The 23,899-nt window shown below is 44.4% G+C and overlaps 1 protein-coding gene across 1 annotated transcript in view; it reads right to left on the bottom strand.

Annotated features, from left to right (window-relative positions):
• SRRM4 (serine/arginine repetitive matrix 4) overlaps positions 1-23,899 on the bottom strand; it is a 184,516-nt gene that overhangs the window by 33,486 nt on the left and 127,131 nt on the right. The window contains exons 3-8 of the mRNA XM_025402155.1: positions 17,427-17,513; positions 15,104-15,175; positions 11,793-11,819; positions 9,941-9,991; positions 6,485-6,583; positions 1,831-1,987 (exon numbers count right to left, since the gene is read on the bottom strand). Coding sequence (XP_025257940.1) covers positions 1,831-1,987; positions 6,485-6,583; positions 9,941-9,991; positions 11,793-11,819; positions 15,104-15,175; positions 17,427-17,513 — 493 coding nt within the window. The remainder of the gene's footprint in view (positions 1-1,830; positions 1,988-6,484; positions 6,584-9,940; positions 9,992-11,792; positions 11,820-15,103; positions 15,176-17,426; positions 17,514-23,899) is intronic.

Raw genomic sequence — 23,899 nt, 5'->3', positions numbered from 1 at the left:
AAAGCAAACTACCAATAGCCAATCTGGTAACCTCCCCAGCTTGTGTGGGTGGACAGACCTAGCTTTTTGTAACATCTTGACAGACATGTCTTATTGGAAAACCATCCCAGACCTGTAAGAAAGTATAAGCCAGTTGCTTCCAATGGCACTTTTTAGCTAGGGTCAATTGGGACCTCCAGATGGACCACCACGAATACCATGATCAGGGAGATTAGGCATCCTTTGCTAACTTAAAAACATTCCTCTACCTCTTCATGCTCATATTTCAAATTTATCTTTACCTTTGCCACAATCCTCCTGGGAGACAAGTGGGATAATCATGCCCATTTCTCAGGTGAGAAAGCTGAGGTTGATAGGGGTAAAATGACAAGTCCAGCCAAAACAAGACTCAAATCCAAGCCTCTAGACTTTGTCGTGCTGGGAAGACCCCTTTTTAGGATATTTGTGTGAGAGAGAGTACACAGGTGGGCATTTGCCATCTGCAAGGACTCAGTAACCACAGACATCTCTACCAAGAAGGGGTCTGGGGACAGTTGCAGATGGTTCCAGGTAGGCAGAGGATTTGGGTAAAACTAGACCTTGGTGATGCTGGGTGTCTTGACTGGTAAAGAAGTTTCCTGGAATGCACTGCAGATAATTATTGTGTCAACCAGGCCCAACTGTTGTCATTGCTTTCCCTTTCTTGACATCCCCACAAGGACCCCTGAACTTTTCCTTGCTTCCACCTCATCCTTCCTTAGGGAGCATCTACCTGAAATTTTCAAGTTCACATGTAGCTAGAGAAGACAGTCCCTTTCACAGCTGTTTGCTGCAATTGTAGACTCTATCAATGTTGACTCTCTTCCTGTTAATCTCTCTGTCTCTTTAGAGTCTACAAAAGGCCTTCATGTACTTTATCTTATTGGATATTCCCAACAATCACATATGGAAGTGGTATTTACTTCAAGTTTACCAATGAGAAAATGGAGATTAAGTAATTTGCCCAAAGCCACACAGCTAGAAAGTGGCCATACTAGAACTGAATTCAGATCCATTTCTAAGTCTCTTGCTCATGGTGTCAAACTATCTGAAGTCAAAATTCCAGCTTGTCCTTGTTGACTTGGGGCAGCACCGCTTAATTCTATTCAATGCTCTGTTGCTAAATTGGATTAACTCTTGCCTTGCTCTGGGGCTTTACCCTAGCCCTTAACCTCTCTGAGCCTTAATTCTTCTTTCCCATCTGTAGAAGGGACTAGTGAGAACAGCTGTGACCTCAACTCCCAAGACCTTGTGTGGCTACATGAGAGGATGCAGGTCAAGAGCTATGACCTCCTTGGAAGAAGACTGTCATATAAATTCAAGGTCATGTTTATAGGTGAAATGAAATCCCAGCTGCCAACCAATGTTGCTATCCAGCTGGCATTAAAGATGCAGACTTCATGTAAAAGCTGGAGTGCCTCTGTTATGTCAAAGAGCCCTTCTTTTCCTTTCTCTCCCAAAAACAAACAAACAAACAAACAAACAAACAAACAAACAGAAAATCCTCCTATGGTATCTTAAACATGTCTTCCTGCAGATATCACTCTGGAGACAAGTATTTATTTGTCAACATTCCCCTGACAAAAGACTGGATATTCAGTTTTTCTCCCCCTTCCCCCCCAAATCCCCAAGCCAGTGTTGCCAAAGTCTGGTGAATGATCATTTGGTTCATCATTAATGAGGTCTGTAGCCAGTGGGATATTTTGTCAGAAATTGAATTAAAATGTATCATATACTGCCCTGAACTTGTGCCTCCATCTCCCCCAAGTGTCGTGGCCAAGGCTGGCAGAGGAGGCTGTGAAGAATACTTACTACACCCCTGGCTGACAGGTAGCCAAGCATCTGGAGGGGTTGATTGGGCGGGCGACTGGACTGGGCCTCAGGGCTGTCCTTGCAGAGGGTCTTGGAGCAGCGGCGAGAGTGCCTTCGGCGGGACTTCTGCCCTTCCTCAGGGGACCGGCCGCGGTGCCTGGGGATAGGGGAGAGAGACCTGAGGGTGTTTTGAAGGGGAGCATGGTAGGGAGATGGATGCGGGACCAACAGGATCTGAGGATGATAAAGTGTGTTTGGGGGTGTTTGTATATGTTCATATGTGATTTTGTTCCTGGGTATGTCTGCATGTGTGCGTATGAAAGCTGGACTGTGTGTATATCCACTTATTCATTAATTCATCCATTTAACCATCCATCCATTCATCCATCCATCCATCCATCCATCCATCCATCCATCCATCCAACCAGACATTTAGCCATCCATTTGTCTAAGCAGCCATCTATTCATCCATCTAACCAACCACCTGTCCATCATCCATCCATCAGTCCAACCAACCATGTATTACCCATCCCTTCATCCTTTCATTTGTCTAAGAAACCATCCATCTATCCATCCATCCATCCATCCATCCATCCATCCATCCATCCATCCATCTAAGCAACCATCTATCCATCCATCTAAACATCCATCCATCCATCCATCCATCCATCCATCCATCCATCCATCCATCCAGACAACCATCTATCTATCCAACCATCCATCCATCCATCCATCCATCCATCCATCCATCCATCCATCTATTCATCCATCCATCCAATCATCCATCCATCCATCTAAGCAACCATCTATCCATCCATCTAACCATGATCCATCCATCCATCCATCCACCCATCTATCCATCCTTCTAACTATTCATCTATCCATCCATCCATCCATCCATCCAGTCATTCAACCATCCAACCATCCATCTATCCATCCATCCATTTATCCATCCAACTAACCAACCAACCAACCAACTAACCAACCAACCAACCATCCATCTATCCATCTGTCCATCCATCGTCTGTTCATCCATTCAACTAACCATCCATCCATCCATCCGTTTGTCCACATAACCATTCATCCATTCATCCATCCATCTAACCATTCAGCCATTCATCCATCCATCTACCTAACCAACAATTTATTCATCCATTTATCCACCTATCCATCCATCTATTCATTCCTTTATTTATTCATTCTCTAACTTGTTCATTTGACAAATACTACTTCACGTATCTGGAACTGCTTTGGGGTCTGAGGATGCAGCTTTAAAACCAGAAAAGGTCCCCATCCAGATTAGTTATTCAGTTTAATGTCACTTGTGTGCCTCCCTGATTGTCTGTCATGTGACTGTGTGTATGTCTGGGTGTGTCCATCTGTGTTTCCATGTGTTTGTCTATAAATGTAACTGTGTATAACTGTGTGTCTTTGTGTATGTGACTTCGCCATCTGTGAAATAAAGACATCCTGTTGACTGTCACCCAAAACTTTGGTGGAAAAAAATGGCTGACAAAAATGACAGAGATGCCTTCTGCAAGTTTATCACGTCTAGATCTGGCTGCTTGGTCTGCAGTGAAAACCAAAGGCATGTCTGACTTCTTAGAAAGGGTATGTTTGGACTCTGCATATCTCATTAGTTCTCTGAGCCACAGGAGTAATAAAAATAGCACATTATGGATTTGCACAGTGTGTATAAACCTGTCTTGAAGCAGTTTCATAGTTTTCCCTACAACTTGAAGACATAGACAGGGCAAGGTATTACTTTCCCATTTTATAGATGAGGGAGCCAAAACTCAGAGATGTTTAGGGATCTGCCTGAGGTCAAACAGCCTGAAAGCGGCAGAGCAAGGGTCAGGGAAGTTTTTTGGCCCTCTAGGAACTAGTGCCTCTGGTTCATGCCCTGGAGTGCCTCTGACTGCTCTGTGGCTTGAAAATCACATTTCTACTGAATGTGTAACCTGTGTGCCAGCTCTCAGTTTGCTTCCATTTCTGCTAGGAAGCTCCTCAGCTCATTGGCACTGGGAGCTCAGATGCCAACACCATCAGGAGGAGATGGGACAGCAGAGGAGGCCTGGGGTAGTGTATGTGATGTTAACCATTTATCTAACAGGTAAGTTGCTAGAGCCTTGTATGATTCTCTGGCCCAGGCCAGTAGGGCTTAGCTGCCGAGAGACAATTCAGCCTGGGGTGTAGGTGAAGTGCTCAGGCTGAGTCACACCAACTTGGCGCCTATTCCAGCACTGCCAGACACTTCCTAGCTATGTGACCTCGCTCAGATCCCTTTGCCCACCAAAAGGCAGTTGTCTCTGCTGTAACAGATCAGAGATGTGGTTTAGCTCATTTGGACAACGTCCTCCAGAAAGAGGCCACCAGGAGTCCACCTGGGGTTGAACAAACATTGTTGTCACTCCTTGATACCAAAGGGAAGTTTCAGGTGTCTCTGTAAGAGGGTGTTAGAAAGAATCTATTATAGGCTTTGGGCTGGTGATAGGTGGTCTGGGGAGCATTTACAGACCTGGAGCTTTGTTCGGAATTGGATGCTGCCAGGAAGTGGGGGTAATTCTGATTGGGTGTCTTCATCAATCTTATCTAGAAAGAGTGAGGACTAGACCAAAGCTAAGGCTGACTGCTGAGGAAGCAGCAGTCACTCATATTAGGCAGGGTAGAGAGATGCTTGGTCACTTTTGTGTTTTGTGCAGTGTTCTCATCTGGGCTCAGACTTGATTACAGATGGGGCTTAGTTTTGTCTTGAGCAATCAGGGCTGCAGAGTGGCCTTGTTGGATGGTGATATTCTTGGAAATTGTTGATGTTCAGCAGAAACACCAAGGTCTAATCTTGATAGTAGGTACCAGGGACCTCTTTCTGAAATGCTTCCCACACATTGCCTGGGAAGATTTAAAAATCTCACTGTTCTGGTCTCATCTCATCTGGATTAAATCAGAATGTTTAGAGGGTGGGATCCAGACATTCGCATCTTTTAAAACTTCCCAAGTGATTGAAAAGGGCAGCTGAAGTAGAGAAGCACTGGCATAGCACATGGTGTTATCAGAATGATAAGAGAGAAAATCTATTGAAACTCTTAGTGCAGTGTCTGACACAGAGCAGGATTTGGGTAAATATTCCTCTCCTGCCTCCTCTTTCTCCTGCCCCTTCTACCTTCTCCTTCTCCCTTTTTCTTTTCTTTTTCTTTCTTTTTTTTTTAAGACAGACTTTCACTCTTGTCACCCAGGCTGGAGTGCAATGGCAGATCTCGGCTCACTGCAACCTCCATCTCCTGGGTTCAAGTGATTCTCCTGCCTCAGTCTCCTGAGTAGCTGGGATTACAGGCACCTACCACCACACCTGGCTATTTTTTGTATTTTTAATAGACACGAGGTTTCACTATGTTGGCCAGGCTGATCACAAACTCCTGACCTCAGGCGATACACCCACCTTGGCCCCCCAAAGTGCTGGGATTACAGACGTGAACCATTGCACCTGGCCCTTCCTCCCTTGTTCTATAGACATTCTGCTTTATTTGGGAAAAGTATGGCCAGGGCAATGAAATTTTAAATCTCCCCTGGTGACGTGAACAGAGAGTCAAGTGTGAGATGCATTTGAGAAAGAAAAAAGCAGCCCCTCACGTCTGGAAACTGGAGGTCTCAGTGTCCCCACTGAATATCAACAATTCCAAACACCAACAAAGCCCCAGTTCTTATTTTTGCTCTTCTCCTTCCCTTCCTGCTTCTTTTCATCAACAAGATGCCTTCTCAGGTTGGGACGACCAATGTATTAGCATAGAGAAGGTCCAGGTTAGGAGAAAACGGACTTGAAAAGGCATTAGAATGAATCTGCTATTTTGCACTGTTTGGTTTTACATAGTTTGCTTAACTTCTCTGTGCTTAGAGTGGTCCCTTAGTGAGAGTGCGAAGTCTAGAGCCATGCTCCCTGATTTCAATCCTGTCACTTAGTTGCCAAGAGACTAGCAAATTCCTTAACCACCCCCCCATGCCTCAGTTTTCTCATATTAAAAATGGGGATAACAATAATGCCCACTTCTTAGGGTTGTAGAGAGGATCCTGCAAGTGGATGCACAAAGAGCAGCTAGGGCCCGGCATGGTGGCTCATGCCTGTCATTCTAACAGTTTGGGAGGCTGAGGCAGGCGGATCACCTGAGGACACCTAAGAAAGCCCTTTGTAAAAAACTTTTTTTTTTTTTTTTTTTTTTTGAGACGGAGTCTTGCCCTGTCACCCAGGCTGGAATGCAGCGGCATGATCTCGGCTCACTGCAACCACTGTCTCCCGGGTTCAAGCGATTCTCCTGCCTCAGCCTCCGGAGTAGCTGGAATTACAGGTGCCCGCCACGACACCCAGCTAATTTTTTTGTATTTTTAGTAGAGACGGAGTTTCACCATGTTGGCCAGGCTGGTCTCAAACTTCTAATCTCGTAATTCGCCCACCTCGGCCTCCCAAAGTGCTGGGATTACAGGCATGAGCCATTGCACCCGGCCTCTCCAGCCCTGTCTCTACAGGGAAGTGGTGCCAGCTGCTGCGTGAGAGGAAGGGGGCCAAACCCTGTGCTGGAAGTGTGGAGGCAAAGCTAGTGTTCACAGTGTCTTAGCCTGGGCTCGGCTGTGGCTGACAGAAGAGGATCCTGGGGCGAGGGGTTACCTGCTCTCACAGCTTGAGGGGCGGGACTCCGAGCTCTGGGACCGTGAGGGGCAGCGGTGGTGGCGGTGGCGGTGAGATTTTCGGGGCCGGCTTCGAGATCTTGGGGGGATGAGAAGGAACGAGTCAGAGGAGAGGAGAGAGAGAGTAAAAAAGGGAAAGAGAGAGAGATTTGATCTTGTGACACTTGTTTTTCCCTTGCACTCAAGTCACCATCCCTCCCGAAGTTCTCCATCTCCCTCGACCCCATGCCTTAGTCCAGCTTCCTGCCTGGGTGTTGGGTGGAGGCTTCCGTAACCAATGGCGCTGAACGCGGTGAGCAGAGAGGGGTCCTCTGGAGGGAGTGTGGATGACTCAGGGTCCTCCCCGCTCCCCAGATGACACCCTTGGCAGAAAGTCACTTCCCTATATCTCCTCTGCATCACTCATGGTAGGCACCTCAGTGTCACAGAGCTTCAGGGGTCATTCAGGGAGCATAAATGTGTGAATCAGCCAAACACTAACACAATATCAAGCGGAGGCTTGAGTTAAAACAGAAGGAGCTGCTTTGCCTCCAGAATATTTGTGTGGTGATCCTCTAATTTTTGAAGTGAATGTGGAAATACAGATTTTTAGGTAAAATATTCTTATTTTAAACGGAAGCTCTTTTTTTAAAGGCACCTTTTTGGGCAAATGAAACACATTTGCAGAGTAAATCAGGCCTTCAGGCTGCCAATTTATAACCTCAGACCTGGAAAATTAAATCCAGGTTCTTAGCGTGGAATCAAAAGCCTTTCAGGATGGGCTACAAACCTCATCAAAAACAAAAATTAGAACAACAACAATTACTACTGCTACCACTAACAATGGTGTTACTACAGGTTACTTCAGCTACTTCTAAGTAGTAATAATTCAGAAATAGTAGTGGCAGTGGTAGTGGTAACTGAGGATATATAAAGGACGTCAATGGTTTGGGCCAAACAAGAAAGCCAGTGGGAGTTAGAGATGATTCTATTGGGACGTAACTTGATTATCTCAACAAAGGACTCAGGGATTCTTCTAATGTAATCATCAGACCATATCCCTTCCCTGCTTAAAATTTTCCCATTGCTCTCATATTGAGTCCAAACTCTGATCCTGAATCTCAGGCAGCTTCAGGAGCTAGCCCTGGCCTAGTTCTCTGGCCTCACTGCTTGTCTTCTGTCCTGGCCTGGTGGGCTAAGGCAGCTCTGAACTGTATGTATGCTGGCTCACACATTTCCCAGTTCATGATGTCTTAGGGATGATGATGATAACGATGGTGATGACGACAGGTAACCCGCATCTAACACATATTTCATGCCAGGCACTGTATTCTAAGCATTTTTCTTAAAGGGATTCATCTATTCCTCATAACAACCTACGAAGTAGGTTCTCTTATTATTCCCATTTTACAGATGAAGAAACTGAGGCACAGAGAGTTTAAACAACCTGCTTAACTTGTAGCCTAGAATGGTTACTTCCCATCCTCACCCGTGGCTTAGACGCTGCCTCCCGTGGGAGGCCACCAAGCCCTTTTTCCAGTGCCTGTGTTCCCACAACGCCCAGGGTTTCATCTGCTGTGCTGTGACCAGCCCTACATCTGGCTCCTGTGAGCTCTTCAAGGCCAGGACAGTGTCTGGCTCATCTTTGTCCTTGGGCCCAGCACAGGGGCAGTCACCTAGTAGGGCCTCACTCATTAAGGGATGTGGAATGAAAGGAAGCTGACTCACTCCAGCAGCCACTTGCCTGGAAGCAGCCCTGACCATGGACTTAGCAAGAATAAGCCATCGTTTATCTTGAGGATGCCTTATTCTTGCTTTTTTCTCTCCTGCCTCTTGTCTTTTGGCTTGCACAAGCTTTCTGATGCCCTGCTAGCAATTTCTGGGACTTATCCAGCTCTTGCCATCGGGGAGGGTGGCCACCTTGCTGCCCTTACGCAGGCAGTCCTTGTCTCAGTGATGGTCCTTCCTAGCGCTTTTGATGTCTGGGCCTAGCCCCTGACTCTGTGGCTGCCTACCCTGGGGCCCCACTGGTCAAGTGACACCGAGATTGCTGAGAACGCGTACTCTACCTGTGCTTAGTGTGAAAGCACATTCAATACATGTGGCCAATAATTGTTTCTTGACTTGAGCTGAACAAATTAGATGATAAGGAAGCTCTTCCCTGAGCTAACTCAAGGATCTACTGCTTTCTTCTGGAGCATTCCCCAGGTCTCTGTGGTGGTGGCTGAAATACCCTCCTTCGTGCTGACCTTGGGTGAAAAGACCGTTTGGGGCAGCAAAGCTGGGCACCTTCCCTCTGCATTCCTGCCTCCTCTTTTTTCTCCCTGGCAGGCGACTACCTTTCATCTTATTGTCTTTGATCCTCTCTTTAGAAGCTTCTTGGTGGGAGATAAAATATTAGTTGATTGGAAAACACACGCACTAACATTTGCAGGATATAAAGTAGGTAGGTTGTAACCAAATTTACTTTTAATTTGGCTGGGAACTGAACTCCACAGGCAGCAGTGGCTGATTTGAATTTCTACTACCAGCTATAAACTGTGAAACAGCTGGGGCCCCAAGACTGGAGCTAGGAGCTTCATTGACATCTCCACACTGAAAATTCAGCAGTCAGGACGTGAATTCATACACATGCTCACACACGTGCACCCATGTGATGACACCCCCATGACCACCCATGCACAGGTAAAAACCCCCATACAACCCCTGTGCACAAAATGTACAGAGGTACTTCCACAGTGCACACACACAGTGCATAGAATTCAGTGTGCCCTGTGTACACCATTCACGTTCGTGCTCATACAAGCACAGACACACAAATGCACTGGTGTAGGCACAAATATAGACCACACAATGTTCCCATACTGTATACATTTGTACACACAGTGTACAAAAATGTAAAAATGTGCAGATGTCGACAATGTGCACACTAGATATATACATATTGCGTATAAATATACACACAATGTACATACAAGATATACTCACAAGGGACATGCCAGGCACACACATGCACACTTTCATGCAACATAAACAAGCATGCATACACATACACATTATATACACATGACCCAGTGCACTCATACATACCTAAACCTACAACACATGCAGTTATGCCTTTCTGTCCCGCCCTCTATCTCCTTCCTTCCTTCCTTCCTTCCTTCCTCTCTCCCTCCCTCCCTCTCTTCCTTCCTCCCTTCCTTCCTTCCTCCCTCCCTCCCTCCCTCCCTCCCTCCCTCCCTTCCTTCCTTCCTTCCTTCCTTCCTTCCTTCCTTCCTTCCTTCCTTCCTTCCTTCCTTCCTTCCTTCCTTCTTCCTTTCTTCCTTCCCTCCTCTCACCTGCTCACCCTCTCCTCCCTTTCCCTGTTTATTTGTCAACTCTAAGACTCTGGCTTTTAAGAAGCCAGAACCCCCAACTCCTCAAACTGATGAGTACATTCCAGGTAGTATCTACTTACTGTTTCTTGTGCCTCTTCTCATCTCTTCTTTTGCTTTTTGGACTAGAGGAGCTAAACAAGAAATGGTCAATTAATTGAAAGATGCAGAATTCTAGTTAAAGATAAACAAGTAGTTAAAATGCTTAACACACAGTGTGAGATCCAGGCAGTTTTGGAATGGACACCGATCATTGCCTCAGACTGGAAAATTCACTGCCAACAACATTTTCATGCAGCAAGTTCGGCTAGGGATACCGACGCACATACATATGTTGAGAATGGAGTGTGGAGGATGCCAAGTTCAGCTTTGCTAGGTTAATAATAATGGCAGCAGTAAAGGTAGTAATAACAATGTCTGCTATTTTTTGAGGCTTTAATTATAGGCTAGGCATTCTGTTGAATACCTGCTGTCAAAAACTTCATTTTATTCTCTCCGCGACCTAAGGGTGGAGGCACAATTTAACAAGTGCTCATTCTAAGGTGAACCTCAGATGGGCAAAGAAACTTGGTTAGGATTGCACAAGTGATCTAGGATGTGGCCATGGATCCAAGATCATGCGTCCCTAGAGTCCCTGCTCTTGACTGCTGTTCAATCAATTTATAAGAGAAGTGAATGGAATATCCAGGAAGATATTTGAACTGTCATGGAGCTTGGTAGATTCTGAAATGGTCTGCCCATGCATATTCAAGTATCCAGGTTTAAATTATTTTTTTGAGTCATAGGGTGGGGGTCTGAGTACAATGGATAAGAATGACTTGGGGTCTCAGTGTAATCAAATAGAGATCAGGGAGGGTGAACACACTATTTGGTAGTTTAAGCTAGACTGGTTTGCAGAGGGTCACCAAGAACCTATTACTGGCCCAGGACCTGGGAAGGGGAAATTTTATTTCATCTAACTATCTTACACCTTGAAGCTAGCCACAGGGTCTATCTTCATGTCGAGACTCACCCCAGGCAGTGGGAGAGCCAAGGACCTTGCTGACAGATCTGAATTCAGTTGGACCCAAGATCTGCCTCTGCTTCTTAGCTGCTGTGTGACATCAGGGTAGTTACCCGTCCTCTCTAAAACCTGGTTTCTTCAACCGTGCAATGGGGCCATTACTGAAGCTGCAGAGCTGAGTGGACAGACGAAATTGGCAACCAGTATCTACTTATTAAGTGAATAAATGACAGGGCTTTGCATTTTGCAAATTGCTGTAGATGTGGTTATTGTTCTTTAAGAAGCCATCGTCGCTCTCCTTATCCTCTGTCTACAGATTTGGGTTTGAATTTCGGCTCCGATGCCTTCTGGTTCTATCTGTGGACATTCCTGTTACAATCTGTCTTAGTCTCAGTTTCCTCATCTGTCAAATGCGAACAATAAACATATCCACTGTGCAAGGTTGTGGTAGGGATTAATGAGAATTAAACACATCCACACATGGAAGGGACGTAGCTCAGGATCCAGTTTGGAGTGAGGACTCTGTAAGTAATAACTATTTGTGTTCACCCTAATGTGTCCAGTATAGGAGGACTTGGCCCTGTTCCTTGACCAGATCTGGGAAGGTTTTGGTGGTGTGACAGGACCGATGTTTCCCTATGTGCCCCAGCTCAGGATTCCAACCAGTGGCAGGGGTAACGAGACATTCTGGGGTCGAGGTATCGATAGGGCTGGTCCAAGAGCAGCCACCTGGCCTGATGGAAGTCAAAAATTGGCTTGGAATGCTCAGAAAAAAACAGCTCAGACCTTCATTTTGGAGGAAACTGAGGCCCAGGAAGACGAAGGGGTCATGCCTAAGAGCACAGATGGAAACTGAGGGCTGACCTAGAAGCTGCCTAAAGCTGCTGAGAAAGCAGAAAGTTGAACAGGCAGTCAGAGAACCAGAGTCTTACCTGTGCCTTCTCTTCTTGGAGAAAGACCTGAAAAGAAAGAAAGAAAAAAAATGAAAAAAGAATGAAAGAAAAAAAAGGCAGAGAGAGAGGGAGAGAAAGAGATGGAGAGAGGGAGAGAAAGAGAGAAAGGAGGAAGGAAGAAAGGGAGGGAGGGAGAAGGAAGGGAGGAAGGGGAGAAAGTAAATATAGGTGAGTTTGAAAATTTTTTTTTTTTTCCTGGTATGAAGGTATCAGTGTGTTTGTGATCATGTGACAGGGGGTCAGGACACCTAGCTAATCCTCCTCCTCTCTTAGATTTCAGAGACTAAGAAAATTGTATGGGAGATACTGGTTTGCATTCTGAATTTCCAGATCAAAGCCTACCAGTGCTTCAGTCCTCCCCAAAAATTGTCAGTAAATCTGTCCTGGATGAAGCTGGATAGGGAAAACGTAAGAGAGGGTCTTCTGCCTTTCCTGCCTTTCCCCTCCTCCATTCTCCATCTCGTCTTCTCTCTCCCTTGTTGTGGATTCCTCCTCCTCCTCATCCTCGTCATTACCATCATCATCATGACACAGTCAGCTTCCACATGTGGAACTTTTACTGTGTGCCAGGTTCTGTACTTAGCACCTGTCACACACAATCTCATTCAATCTTCCCCAAGCCCTGTGGAGTACTATTAACAACCATTTTACAAAGACACTGAAGATCAGAGAAGTTGATTAAGTTGCTCAGAGTCAAACAGCATCACCCATGTAGCTGCTTCTCATTCTTCAGTGCTCCAGTTGGAGGCCATCTTCTCCTCGTAACATTTTCTGAGTCCCTCAGGCTGGTTGGTGCCTCCCGTCTACTCCCCCAAGCTCTGGGTGAGCCTCTGAGCTTATCATCAGCAGGGTACAGACCTCTCCATATTCGAGTGACCTATTTCCCCCCCTAGAATGTGAGAAATTGGAGGGCAGGGACTGAGTTTTGGTTTCTTTTCTGGGACTCAGAATCCTCATTCATGATACATAATGGGTGTTCAATAAATAGATGTGAAAAACAATTTTTAAAATTTTTAAATTTTTGATCTAAGTTCTGGGGTACATATGGTTTGTACAGGTTTGTACAGGTTTGTTACATGTAAATGTGTGCCACGGTGGTTTTCTGAACCTATCAACCCGTCACTAGGTATTAAAGCGCAGCATGCATTAGCCAGAACAACGAAAAAATTTTTAAAACTCAGAAGCCTTGCTAAGTGAGGAGACAAAAGAAAAAAAAAAAAAAAAAAAAAAAAAGAATCTCAGTGCTTTTGCTACCCCTAGCTCCCATCTCCAAAACTGACAGCTATCATTAACCAAACATTTCAAGAGCTTGGAGAGGCTGGACCAGGAGTAGGATGGTGCTCAGGAGGTCAGGGTTTGGGAAGCAACAGCAACAGAATTTCCCCTCCTAATCATCTCCCTCATATGAGCCCTACTCTGTGAAGCTCTAAGACCTGGGCTGACAGAGCAGGAAAAGCCTGTTTTTGACTGTCTGTCAGTGTCTTTCTCATAAGAAGGAACCTGTGAGTGAGAAGCCACCTGGCTTCCAGAACCCAAATATGAGAAAATTGTTCCACTTTCCCCAGCAAACCCCCAAATTGGGAGGAGCTGCTTAACAAAGGAAGGTGATAAGGTGGCCATCTAGAATCATAAGTGTGGGTCATTGTTTCTACAAAGGACTCCACGTTGGGAAATATTTCTGACACCAAATTAACAACATTTCACTAATTAGTTTGCCCATGCCTTGTAGTAAACACAAACCCAGATAACATCAGTCAGGAAGTCTGGGCAGGTGGTTGACATAACCAGTGAGAGCAAACTGAGTCTGAGGTCATTCTAGCAACCAGCCCTGAGATGTGGTCACATCCCTGGATTGGGAAAAGTCACATTGGTGCAACTTTGAACTGGACTTGAGATGCAGGGGGAAACCCCAAACAACCTCTTAGCTCTCATTCATTCTGTTGTTAATTGCACGAGTAATCTACAATGAATGTAGGAAAATTGGACGATACAGATAAGCAAAAATAAAACATAAATCACACTTTTCCCATTATCCGCAGCTCACTACAGCAAATAACTTGTATAGGGAATTTCAAACTTCCTGCCTCCAGGGGCCAAGCAGGCTTTGTAAGTGGGTAGAGCAGGCTGGACAGGTCCTGAGACCAACTAGAGCACAAGTACCTACTCTGTCTAAATGCATGGCAACTCCTCAGCTCCAGGGCACGGCTGTTCATGGGAAAACAGGCCCAGAGAAGACAGACCTTCTGATGTACAGAGGAACTAGAAAACTGAATTTCTGTATTGCAAAATCTTCCAATCATAACATGTTGGTTTAGGTCATAAACCACACACCTGAACCCTCTGTTGTATATCTTTTGTTCGTTTGTTTTTTAGACAGAGTCTCGCTCTGCCGCCAGGCTGGAGTGCAGTGGAGCGATCTCGGCTCACTGCAACCTCAGACTCCCTGGTTCAAGTGATTCTCCTGCCCCAGCCTCCCGAATAGCTGGGATTACAGGCACATGCCACCATGCCCAGCTCATTTTTGTATTTTTAGTAGAGACAGGGTTTCATCACGTTGGCCGGGATGGTCTCGACCTCCTGACCTCGTGATCTGCCTGCCTCAGTCTCCCAAAGTGCTGGGACTACAGTATCCTTTTAGTCTTTTCCTTCCCCTGTAAACATACACGTGTGTGTGTGTGTGTGTGTGTGTGTGTGTGTGTGTGTGCATAGTGAACACCAGGAACACGGGCCCAGTTCATAACATCCTGTAACTACCGTCCCTGCATCCGCATGCACCAGCGTGGGCAATCTCAGCATAGCCATGTTTTTCAACATTATTCCATTCTCTAGCATGCAATGTACTGACAAGAGGGGCCTTTCCTTGGGAATATGGAATAAGGAACAAGACAGAGAGATTCCGTGTCTCCTTGTAACTTGGCCTGCAACATGGAGAGATGGGGCAGGGTGCAGTCATGTCCCTCATTGGGACCAGGAGACAGCGGGCACTTCAGGTCCCAAGTGGGTCCTATCAGCTTTCCACTCCTTGTTCTAGCCCCTTACTCAGGCCTAGTTGGTCCCTGAGTCACTCCTGCTTCTTCATAATCAAGTCCTCCTCTGGCCTCAGTTAGCATGTGGACCTCTAGTCTTCGCAGCCACAGTCCCAGCTTATACAAGACACAAATACGTAAAAAGACATAGATAATTATTTTACATAAATGACATGATATGCTTCCAGATGACCTTTTGGTGCCATCAACTGTCCTCCCCACCCCACCTGGGGAGGCCTTGTTTGCAGAGAAAAAGGACAATACCTGCGTCGCTTATGTTTCTTAGAACTTTTCTTCTTCTTTTTCTTGACAGGCGATGGGCTATAGGATGAGGACCTGCCAGGGCCGAGAAGACACACTTCAGAAGGAGGCTCTTAAAGGCCAAGGTGGTTTCAAAAAGAACCTTTCCCCAGTCCCTATACAGGGCTTTAGCTCTTTCAGGAACACACATCAAGGATAATATCCATGCTGATATTAGCTTGCATTTGTAAGCAATTTTTAATTGCTCACAAATTTAATTTTACTTTTCATTTGATTTTAATTTTTAACAAGTTACTGTAAACCATTACCTTGTGTTTTGTAAACATTATCCCATTCAATCCTTCCACACACTTCTTAGGTAGGTACAATTGCTACCCTCCCTTTTCAGACAAAGAAAATGAAGTTCAGAGGGGTGAAGCGACTGGCCCAAAGACACACAGCCAGGAAGTAGATGAGCTGGGATCCCAGTGGTTTTTGCTCTCAGTCACCACAGCACCTCATAGCTGCCTGCCTGGTCAAGCTGGAAAGGCTTCCTTCTGTCTGCTGTTCTCCCTTCAAGCTATAACCCTCCTCTCAAAGTGTCAGGGTCTCTCCTTTGCCCCATCCTTTGTCTCCCTGGTAAGACTGAGCCCCTGAAGGATATCTTGCCAGGCTGTGGCTGCACGGATAGTGCCATCAAAGTGTTACCTGAGAAACAGAGCTACTCTAAGTCCATGGTGATGACTCAAGACTGAGGCTTAGGTGACCTAAGCTCCAATCTTGACTCTACTACTAACTCACAGAGCCACCTTGGGCATGTCAAGGCTCATCTCTAAGTCTCTTATTTCCCCGCTGACAAAAGACCAGGGTTGAAACAGATGAGAGGTTACAAATTCAATGCCAACAGGGCCCTCTCAGATAACGTGAATGGATGAGGCAGGCTGGGTGGAAGACTGTAGGGAGTAGTGAGGACTGTGGGGAACCAGAGGGGTTCTGGCTGGAGGGGGATCTGCTTCTCAGATTAGCCGAAGATCCTGTGTAGGAATGCAGGTCTGGGCTTCTAAAGCACCTGCCTTTTCTAAGGGAGCCTCCAAAACTCCATATTTTAGTATGAAATCTCTCCATTTGGAAATGTTGACCACCAATAAAAAAAAAAAAAAAAATCAAATGACTCTGCAGGTCAAATGAAACATGTCTGCAGAAGGGAATGACTGAGAAACAATTCAGCCTTCAAGGAATCATAATGTTTGTCCCCAGACACACGCTCAGTGAACATTCATCGGATGAACGAGTCAATTAGTGAATCTTAGTATCTGAGGTTTCCTTTTTTGAAGTATTCTCTGGCCCACCCCTCAAATTGGGAAAGCCAAAGCACTTGCCCCAATTTCATCTCCTACCCTACAACGGCTAGGACTCAGAGTCTTCATCCATATTTCCCCCGGGTCCTGTTTGAGCCTGTCCTTTTAGAATGAGGCTAAGAGGTGTCTGTGAAACAAGGTTCCAGAAAATCTGGAGTTGAAGCCCAAGTCATCAGATGCTTCTCTCTGCTGCCCCCTACAGGTTTCTATAAATACTGCCTCAGAGCTTTGCTGTGATTCTCAGTTGGCAGCCCTAAGAGTTAAGCCTGCCCCTCTGGGGATGGCACACTAGAGATGCTTTTAGTCTAGTTAGTGGCAGCCTACAAGCAAATCTGGAAATCATTTTAAATATAAAATTTTTTAAAGGAATTGGAAATAGAAAAAAATTCATAGGATATCAAAGAGTCAATAGCTGGCAAACAAACAAAAAAACCCTCAAAAACCCACCTATTATCCTAGACATTTAACTAGGTAGGTGGGTGTAGTAGAACCAACCGAGGACCTGGGATCAAGCCCCTGTAGATCCTGTCACGCCCTCTGTGAGCCTTTATTTTCTCATCTCTAAAATGGGGATAATAATGCTTTCCTGGTAGACAATGGTCAGGGATAAAAGAGATATTGAAGATCACAGTGCTTAGTGTAGACCTCTGCATCTAGTAAGCTCTCAAAAAATAATTCAATATTCATGCTAAAGACTATGCTTCCTATTAGTCAGTCATTTACTACGTGCCAGGTACTGTGACAACTGCTTCCACACGAATTTTTCTTTTAGTTTTCGTGAAAACTCAAAAGGTAGATATTATCACTATTTTGGAGAAGTATAATAAAAACAGGAACAGAGAGGTAAAGTGACGTGCCTAAGGTCACACAGCTAGTTAAGCATCAGAGAGGGGATTTGATCCCAAGAGGGAGTCACTGTCTGACTTTGAAACCCATATTTTGCCCCTGCCTGCATCTTACAGGTTTTGTCTCCTTCTTGGTGCTCTTACCTCCTTCTCTTCTTCCGAGTGGATTTCTTCTTTTTCTTCTTTCCCCTGGAGGAAGGTGGTGGTGTCAAGTCTTTGTCATGAGAGGCACTGTGAGGAGCAAAGAGAGGAGCATTAGAGAACTCATGGTCTCCAACTCCCCAACCAGAGCTGGTGCAGCCAGGGAAGGACCCAGGTCCTTGGATGATCAAGGACCCATAGCCAGTGCCTCATTACCACCTCATGGCTGATTGGGTCACACTTCAGACTAAGTACCTAAATAAGGACTTAATACCGACTTAATGAGACAGACGTTGCACGTCACCCAAACACCAATTGATTATTAAAAACAGGGTTATAGAGGTTAACTACTCCTTAATAGATGTATTATTGAATTTGCAAATGGCTTGCCTTGGTAAATAAATCACTTTTTAAATAATTCATCAGCCATTCAGCCCCCTCCCTCCCCAATACATCGTGTCTGTAGTTCCTGCTGGAAATTTAATAGGAGACGGAAGGTATGTTAAGTAGCAGCTGATTATTAAAAGTATATTTGCCAAGGTCTAATGTAACAAGATACATATCTTATATTGCCTCGCAGAACCTCAAAAACCTCCGTTCTTCAAGAATAATTATTTCCCGTTCAATTAAATTCAAATGCTGAGGCTGCAGTTAAATGAAGTCAAGTTATCTTCTTTTATAATTGGGGCAGGCTCCAGGGATTTTTTTAAAAAACACTATCCCATGGCAAAGGAAGATGGTTTTAGATGAAAAACTGCTTGGGAATTGAAACATGCCAACCTAGTGGAACCTTACGGGGAAAACATAATCTTACTACTAATACTACTGTCATTATTTTAGCAGTGACACAACTAGCATTTATGCACTTGCTATGTGCCAAGATTTTAATATATTAGGATACAAACACTTTGAGAATGGTATGACTTTTGCTATCTTATTTTATAGGTAAAGAAACTGAGGCTCAGAAAGTTTAATTAACTTGCTGATGGCTAGACAATTAGAATGTGTCCGGGCTAGGATTTGAATCAAGGCCTGTGTGATTCCTACCCTGAGATTTTCCCCACAAAACCAGCTGCCTTCTCAAACTTGTTCATGTGGCCAATCATCTGAAAATTACCCAACTTTTTATAGAACATCATAAAATACTGCGGTATTTAATTCCATTTTAAGAATCTGGATCATTATGATTAGTAGAAAGAATGATAAAATGGCTAGAATATATGTCAGGGTCTCTATCTCCAGCAAATAAGAATCATGTAGCAATATTTATAATACTTTCAAGAGAGTCACTTAAAAAAATTTATCAGATGTCTTTTTATTTAAACAGCTGGAGGAGAGACTATTTATCTTATTGAGCTTTTCTACTAATTTGCTTTCCTGAATGTGGAACTTGTGATGTGCTATTTTTTTTTTAAATTTTAATTTTGTACATTCCAGGGTACACTTGCAGGATGTGCTGGTTTGTTACACAGATAAACGTGTGCCATAGTGGTTTTCTGCACCTATCAACCCATTACCTAGACAGTAAGCCCAGCATGCATTAGCCCTTTTCCCTAATGCTCTTCCTCAGCCCCCTCTCTCCCCCAACAGGCCCCAGTGTGTGGTGTTCCCCTCCCTGTGTCCATGTGTTCTCAATGTTCAGCTCCTACTTATAAGTGAGAACATGCAGTGTTTGGTTTTCTGTTCTTGCAGCGGTTGGCAGAGGATAATAGCTTCCAGCTTCATTCATGTTCCTGCAAAGGACATGATCTTGTTCACAGTATGGAATACTGCACAGTATTCTATGGTGTATACATACCAGATTTCCTTTATCCAGTCTATCGTTGATGGGAATTGGGTTCATTTCATGTCTTTGCTATTGTGAATAGTGCTGCAATGAACATATGCGTGCATGTATCTTTATAATAGGATGGGTATATAATAGTAATGGGATTGCTGGGTCAAATGGTATTTCTGGTTCTAGGTCTTTGAGGAACCACTGTCTTCCACAATGGTTGAACTAATTTACATTCCCACCAATAGTGTAAAAGCATTCCTATTTCTGCACAACCTCACCAGCATCTGTTGTTTCTTGACTTTTTAATAATTGCCATTCTGACTGGCGTGAGATGGCATCTCATTGTGGTTTTGATCTGCATTTCTAAGAGGGTTCTTTTAGCAGGTTAAAAATAAACATCACAGGAATTAATTACCTCGCTACTTAACTACACTTATATGTTATAAAGCACAAGGCACAGTATGCATGTCCGGGAAGCAAACAGGATGGTTGTGTAAACAGGATGGGCTACTTCCAAATTCTTTTTATTATTATTATTTTTTGAGACAGGGTTTCACTCTGTTGCCTAGGCTGGAGTGCAGTGGCATGATCTCAGTTCACTGCAACCTCCATCTCCTGGGTTCAAGCAATTCTCCTGCCTCAGCTTCCCTAGTAGCTAGGACGACAGGCACCCACCACCACGCCAGGCTAATTTTTGTATTTTTAAAGTAGAGACAGGGTTTCACTATGTTGGTCAGGCTGGTCTCGAACTCCTGACCCTAGGTGATCCACCTGCTTCAGCCTCCCAAAATGCTGGGATTACAGGCATGAGCCATGGTGCCTGGCCACCAAATTCTTTCCTTAAAGAGTGCTTGTCATAGAGCAAAAGCCTAATCAATATTTGTTGAGTGACCAAAAGAGGGAATAAATGAATGAAATAATTGAGCTTCTTGTTAAATCATCTTGTTTCATGTAAACACTTCCCAGTGCAACAACTACTGGGAATTTAAACTGGGAAAACACGAAAGGAGAAATACTTGAGAGAGGAAAAAAAAAAAACAACCTTTTAAAAGTGTGTCTTACAAAATGAGGAAACAGCCTATTGTTTCAGTCAGCTATAACTTCTGGAATCCTAGGGTCCCAGGGGAGCATGATTTGGGAACAATGTCCTTGATTCACATTTAAGTAATGGGGTAAAACTCAGAAAGCACTTGAATTTGGAGATATTTGAGGTGTGTGAGATGGAGATCATCAACTCCCTCAATAAATCCCGAAAGCCTTTACCCAGGTAGGTCTACATTTCTTCTACCCCCTATTTTTCCCTACACTAGTTCTACGTGTACCATCATAGAGAGTCAGGAAGGGGCAGAATAGTGGTTAAGTGTACCCAGGATATGCATGCAGAGGTTAAGTACATAATGCTTGTGTATGCTGTGGTTACATATGCAAGGCTAAATACAGTGATGAAATACACAACAATTCAGTAAGCATCAGTTGAGTATGCAGTGGTTCGATGTGCAGCAGTTAAGTCTGTAGTGGTTAAACAAGTGGTAGTTAAATACACCTTGGGGAAGTAGCAGAGGTTAACTATGCAGTGGTTAACTGCTCAGGGGTTATGTACACAGTGGTTAAACATGCATCGAGTAAATATGCAGTGGTGAGGAGGTTCCAAGATGGCTGAATAGGAACAGCTCTAGTCTACAGCTCCCAGCATGAGTGACACAGAAGACGGGTGACTCCTGCATTTCCAACTGAGGTACCAGGTTCATCTCATGGGGGCTTGTTGGACAGTGGGTGCAGCCCGCAGAGCATGAGCTGAAGCAGGGCGGGGCACTGCCTCACCTGGGAAGTGCATGGGGTCAGGGAATTCCCTTTTCTAACCAAGGGAAGCCATGACAGACAGTACCTGGAAAATCAGGACACTCCCACCCTAATACTGCGCTTCTCCAACGGTCTTAGCAAACAGCACACTAGGAGATTATATCCCGTGCCTGGCTCAGAGGGTACCACGCCCATGGAGCTTCGCTCACTGCTAGCACAGCAGTCTGAGATTGAACTGCAAGGCAGCAGTGAGGCTGGGGGAGGGATGTCCGCCATTGCTGAGGCTTGAGTAGGTAAACAAAGCGGTCAGGAAGTTTGAACTGGGTGGAGCCAACTGCAGCTTAAGGAAGCCTGCCTGCCTCTGTAAACTCCACCTCTGAGGCAGAGCATAGCTGAACAAAAGGCAGCAGAAACGTCTACAGACTTAAATGTCCCTGTCTGACAGCTTTGAAGAGAGTAGTGGTTCTCCCAGCATGGAGTTTGAGATCTGAAAATGGACAGACTGCCTCCTCAACTGGGTCCCTGACCCCCAAGTAGCCTAACTAGGAGACACTTCCCAGTAGGGGCTGACTGACACCTCATACAGCCGGATGCCCCTCTGAGACGAAGCTTCCAGAGAAAGAATCAGGCAGCAACATTTGCTGTTCTGCAATATTTGCTGTTCTTCAGCCTCCGCTGGTGATACCCTGGCAAACAGGGTCTGGAGCGGACCTCCAGCAAACTCCAATAGACCTGCAGCTGAGGGTCCTGACTGTTAGAAGGAAAACTAACAAACAGAAAGGACATCCACACTAAAACCCCATCTGTATGTCACCATCATCAAAGACCAAAGGTAGATAAAACCACAAAGATGGGGAGAAACCAGAGCAAAAAAGCTGAAAATTCTAAAAATCAGAGTACCTCTTCTTCTCCAAAGGAACACAGCTCCTCGCCAGCAATGGAACAAAGCTGGATGGAGAATGACTTTGATGAGTTGAGAGAAGAAGGCTTCAGACGATCAGTAATAATAAACTTCTTCGAGCTAAAGGAGGATGTTTGAACCCATCGCAAAGAAGCTAAAAACCTTGAAAAAAGATTAGACAAATGGCTAACTAGAATAAACAGTATAGAGAAGACCTTAAATAACCTGAAGAGCCGAAAACCAAGGCACGAGAACTACGTGACACATGCACAAGCTTCAGTAGTGGATTCAATCAAGTGGAAGAAAGGGTATCAGTGATTGAAGATCAAATGAATGAAATGAAGTGAGAAGGTGAGAAGAGAAGTTTAGAGAAAAAAGAGTAAAAAGAAATGAACAAAGCCTCCAAGAAATATGGGACTATGTGAAAAGACCAAATCTACATCTGATTGGTGTACCTGAAAGTGACAGGGAGAATGGAACCAAGTTGTAAAACACTCTTCAGGATATTATCCAGGAGAACTTCCCCAATCTAGCAAGGCAGGCCAACATTCAAATTCAGGAAATACAGAGAATGCCACAAAGATACTCCTCAAGAAGAGCAACTCCAAGACACATAATTATCAGATTCACCAAAGTTGAAATGAAGGAAAAAACATTAAGCGCAGCCAGAGAGAAAGTCGGGTTATCCACAAAGAGAAGCCCATCAGACTAACAGCGGATCTCTTGGCAGAAACTCTACAAGCCAGAAGAGAGTAGGGGCCAATATTCAACATTCTTAAAGAAAAGAGTTTTCAAACCAGAACTTCATATCCAGCCAAACTAAACTTCATAAGTGAAGGAGAAATAAAATCCTTTACAGACAAGCAAATGCTGAGAGATTTTCACCACCAGGCCTCCCTTACAGGAGCTCCTGTAGGAAGCACAAAACAAGGAAAGGAACAAGGCAAATTGTAAAAACCATCGATGCTAGGAAAAAATTGCATCAACTACTGAACAAAATAACCAGCTAACATCATAATGACAGGATCAAATTCACACATAACAATATTAACCTTAAATGTAAATGGGCTAAATGCTCCAATTAAAAGACACAGACTGGTAAATTGGATAAAGAGTCAAGACCCATCAGTGTGCTGTATTCAGGAGACCCATCTCATGTGCAGAGAAACACATAGGCTCAAAATAAAGGGATGGAGGAAGATCTACCAAACAAATGGAAATCAAAAAAATGCAGGGGTGCAATTCTAGTCTCTGATAAAACAGACTCTAAACCAACAAAGATCAAAAGAGACAAAGAAGGCCATTACATAATGGTAAAAGATCAATGTAACAAGAAGACCTGACTATCATAAATATATATGCACCCAATACAGGAGCACCCAGATTCATAAAGCAAGTCCTTAGAGACCTACAAAGAGACTTAGATTCCCACACAATAATAATGGGAGACTTTAACACCCCACTGTCAACATTAGACAGATCAATGAGACAGAAAGTTAACAAGGATATTCAGGAATTGAACTCAGCTCTGCACCAAGCAGACCTAATAGACATCTATAGAACTCTTCACCCCAAATCAACAGAATATACATTCTTCTCAGCACCACATCACACTTATTCCAAAATAGACCACATAGTTGGAAGTAAAGCACTCTTCAGCAAATGTAAAAGAACAGAAATTATAACAAACTGCCTCTCAGACAACAGTGCAATCAAATTAGAACTCAGGATTAAGAAACTCACTCAAAACCGCTCAACTACATGGAAACTGAACAACCTGCTCCTGAATGACTACTGGGTACATAACAAAATGAAGGCAGAAATAAAGATGTTCTTTGAAACCAATGAGAACAAAGACACAACATACCAGAATCTCTGGGACACATTTCAAGCAGTGTGTGGAGGGAAATTTATAACACTAAATGCCCACAAGAGAAAGCAGGAAAGATCTAAAATTGATGCCCTAACATCACAATGAAAAGAACTAGAGAAGCAAGA

This window comes from Theropithecus gelada, chromosome 11 (assembly GCF_003255815.1).
Source record: "Theropithecus gelada isolate Dixy chromosome 11, Tgel_1.0, whole genome shotgun sequence".
NCBI lineage: Eukaryota > Metazoa > Chordata > Mammalia > Primates > Cercopithecidae > Theropithecus > Theropithecus gelada.
This window is presented reverse-complemented; position numbering and strand designations above follow the sequence as displayed.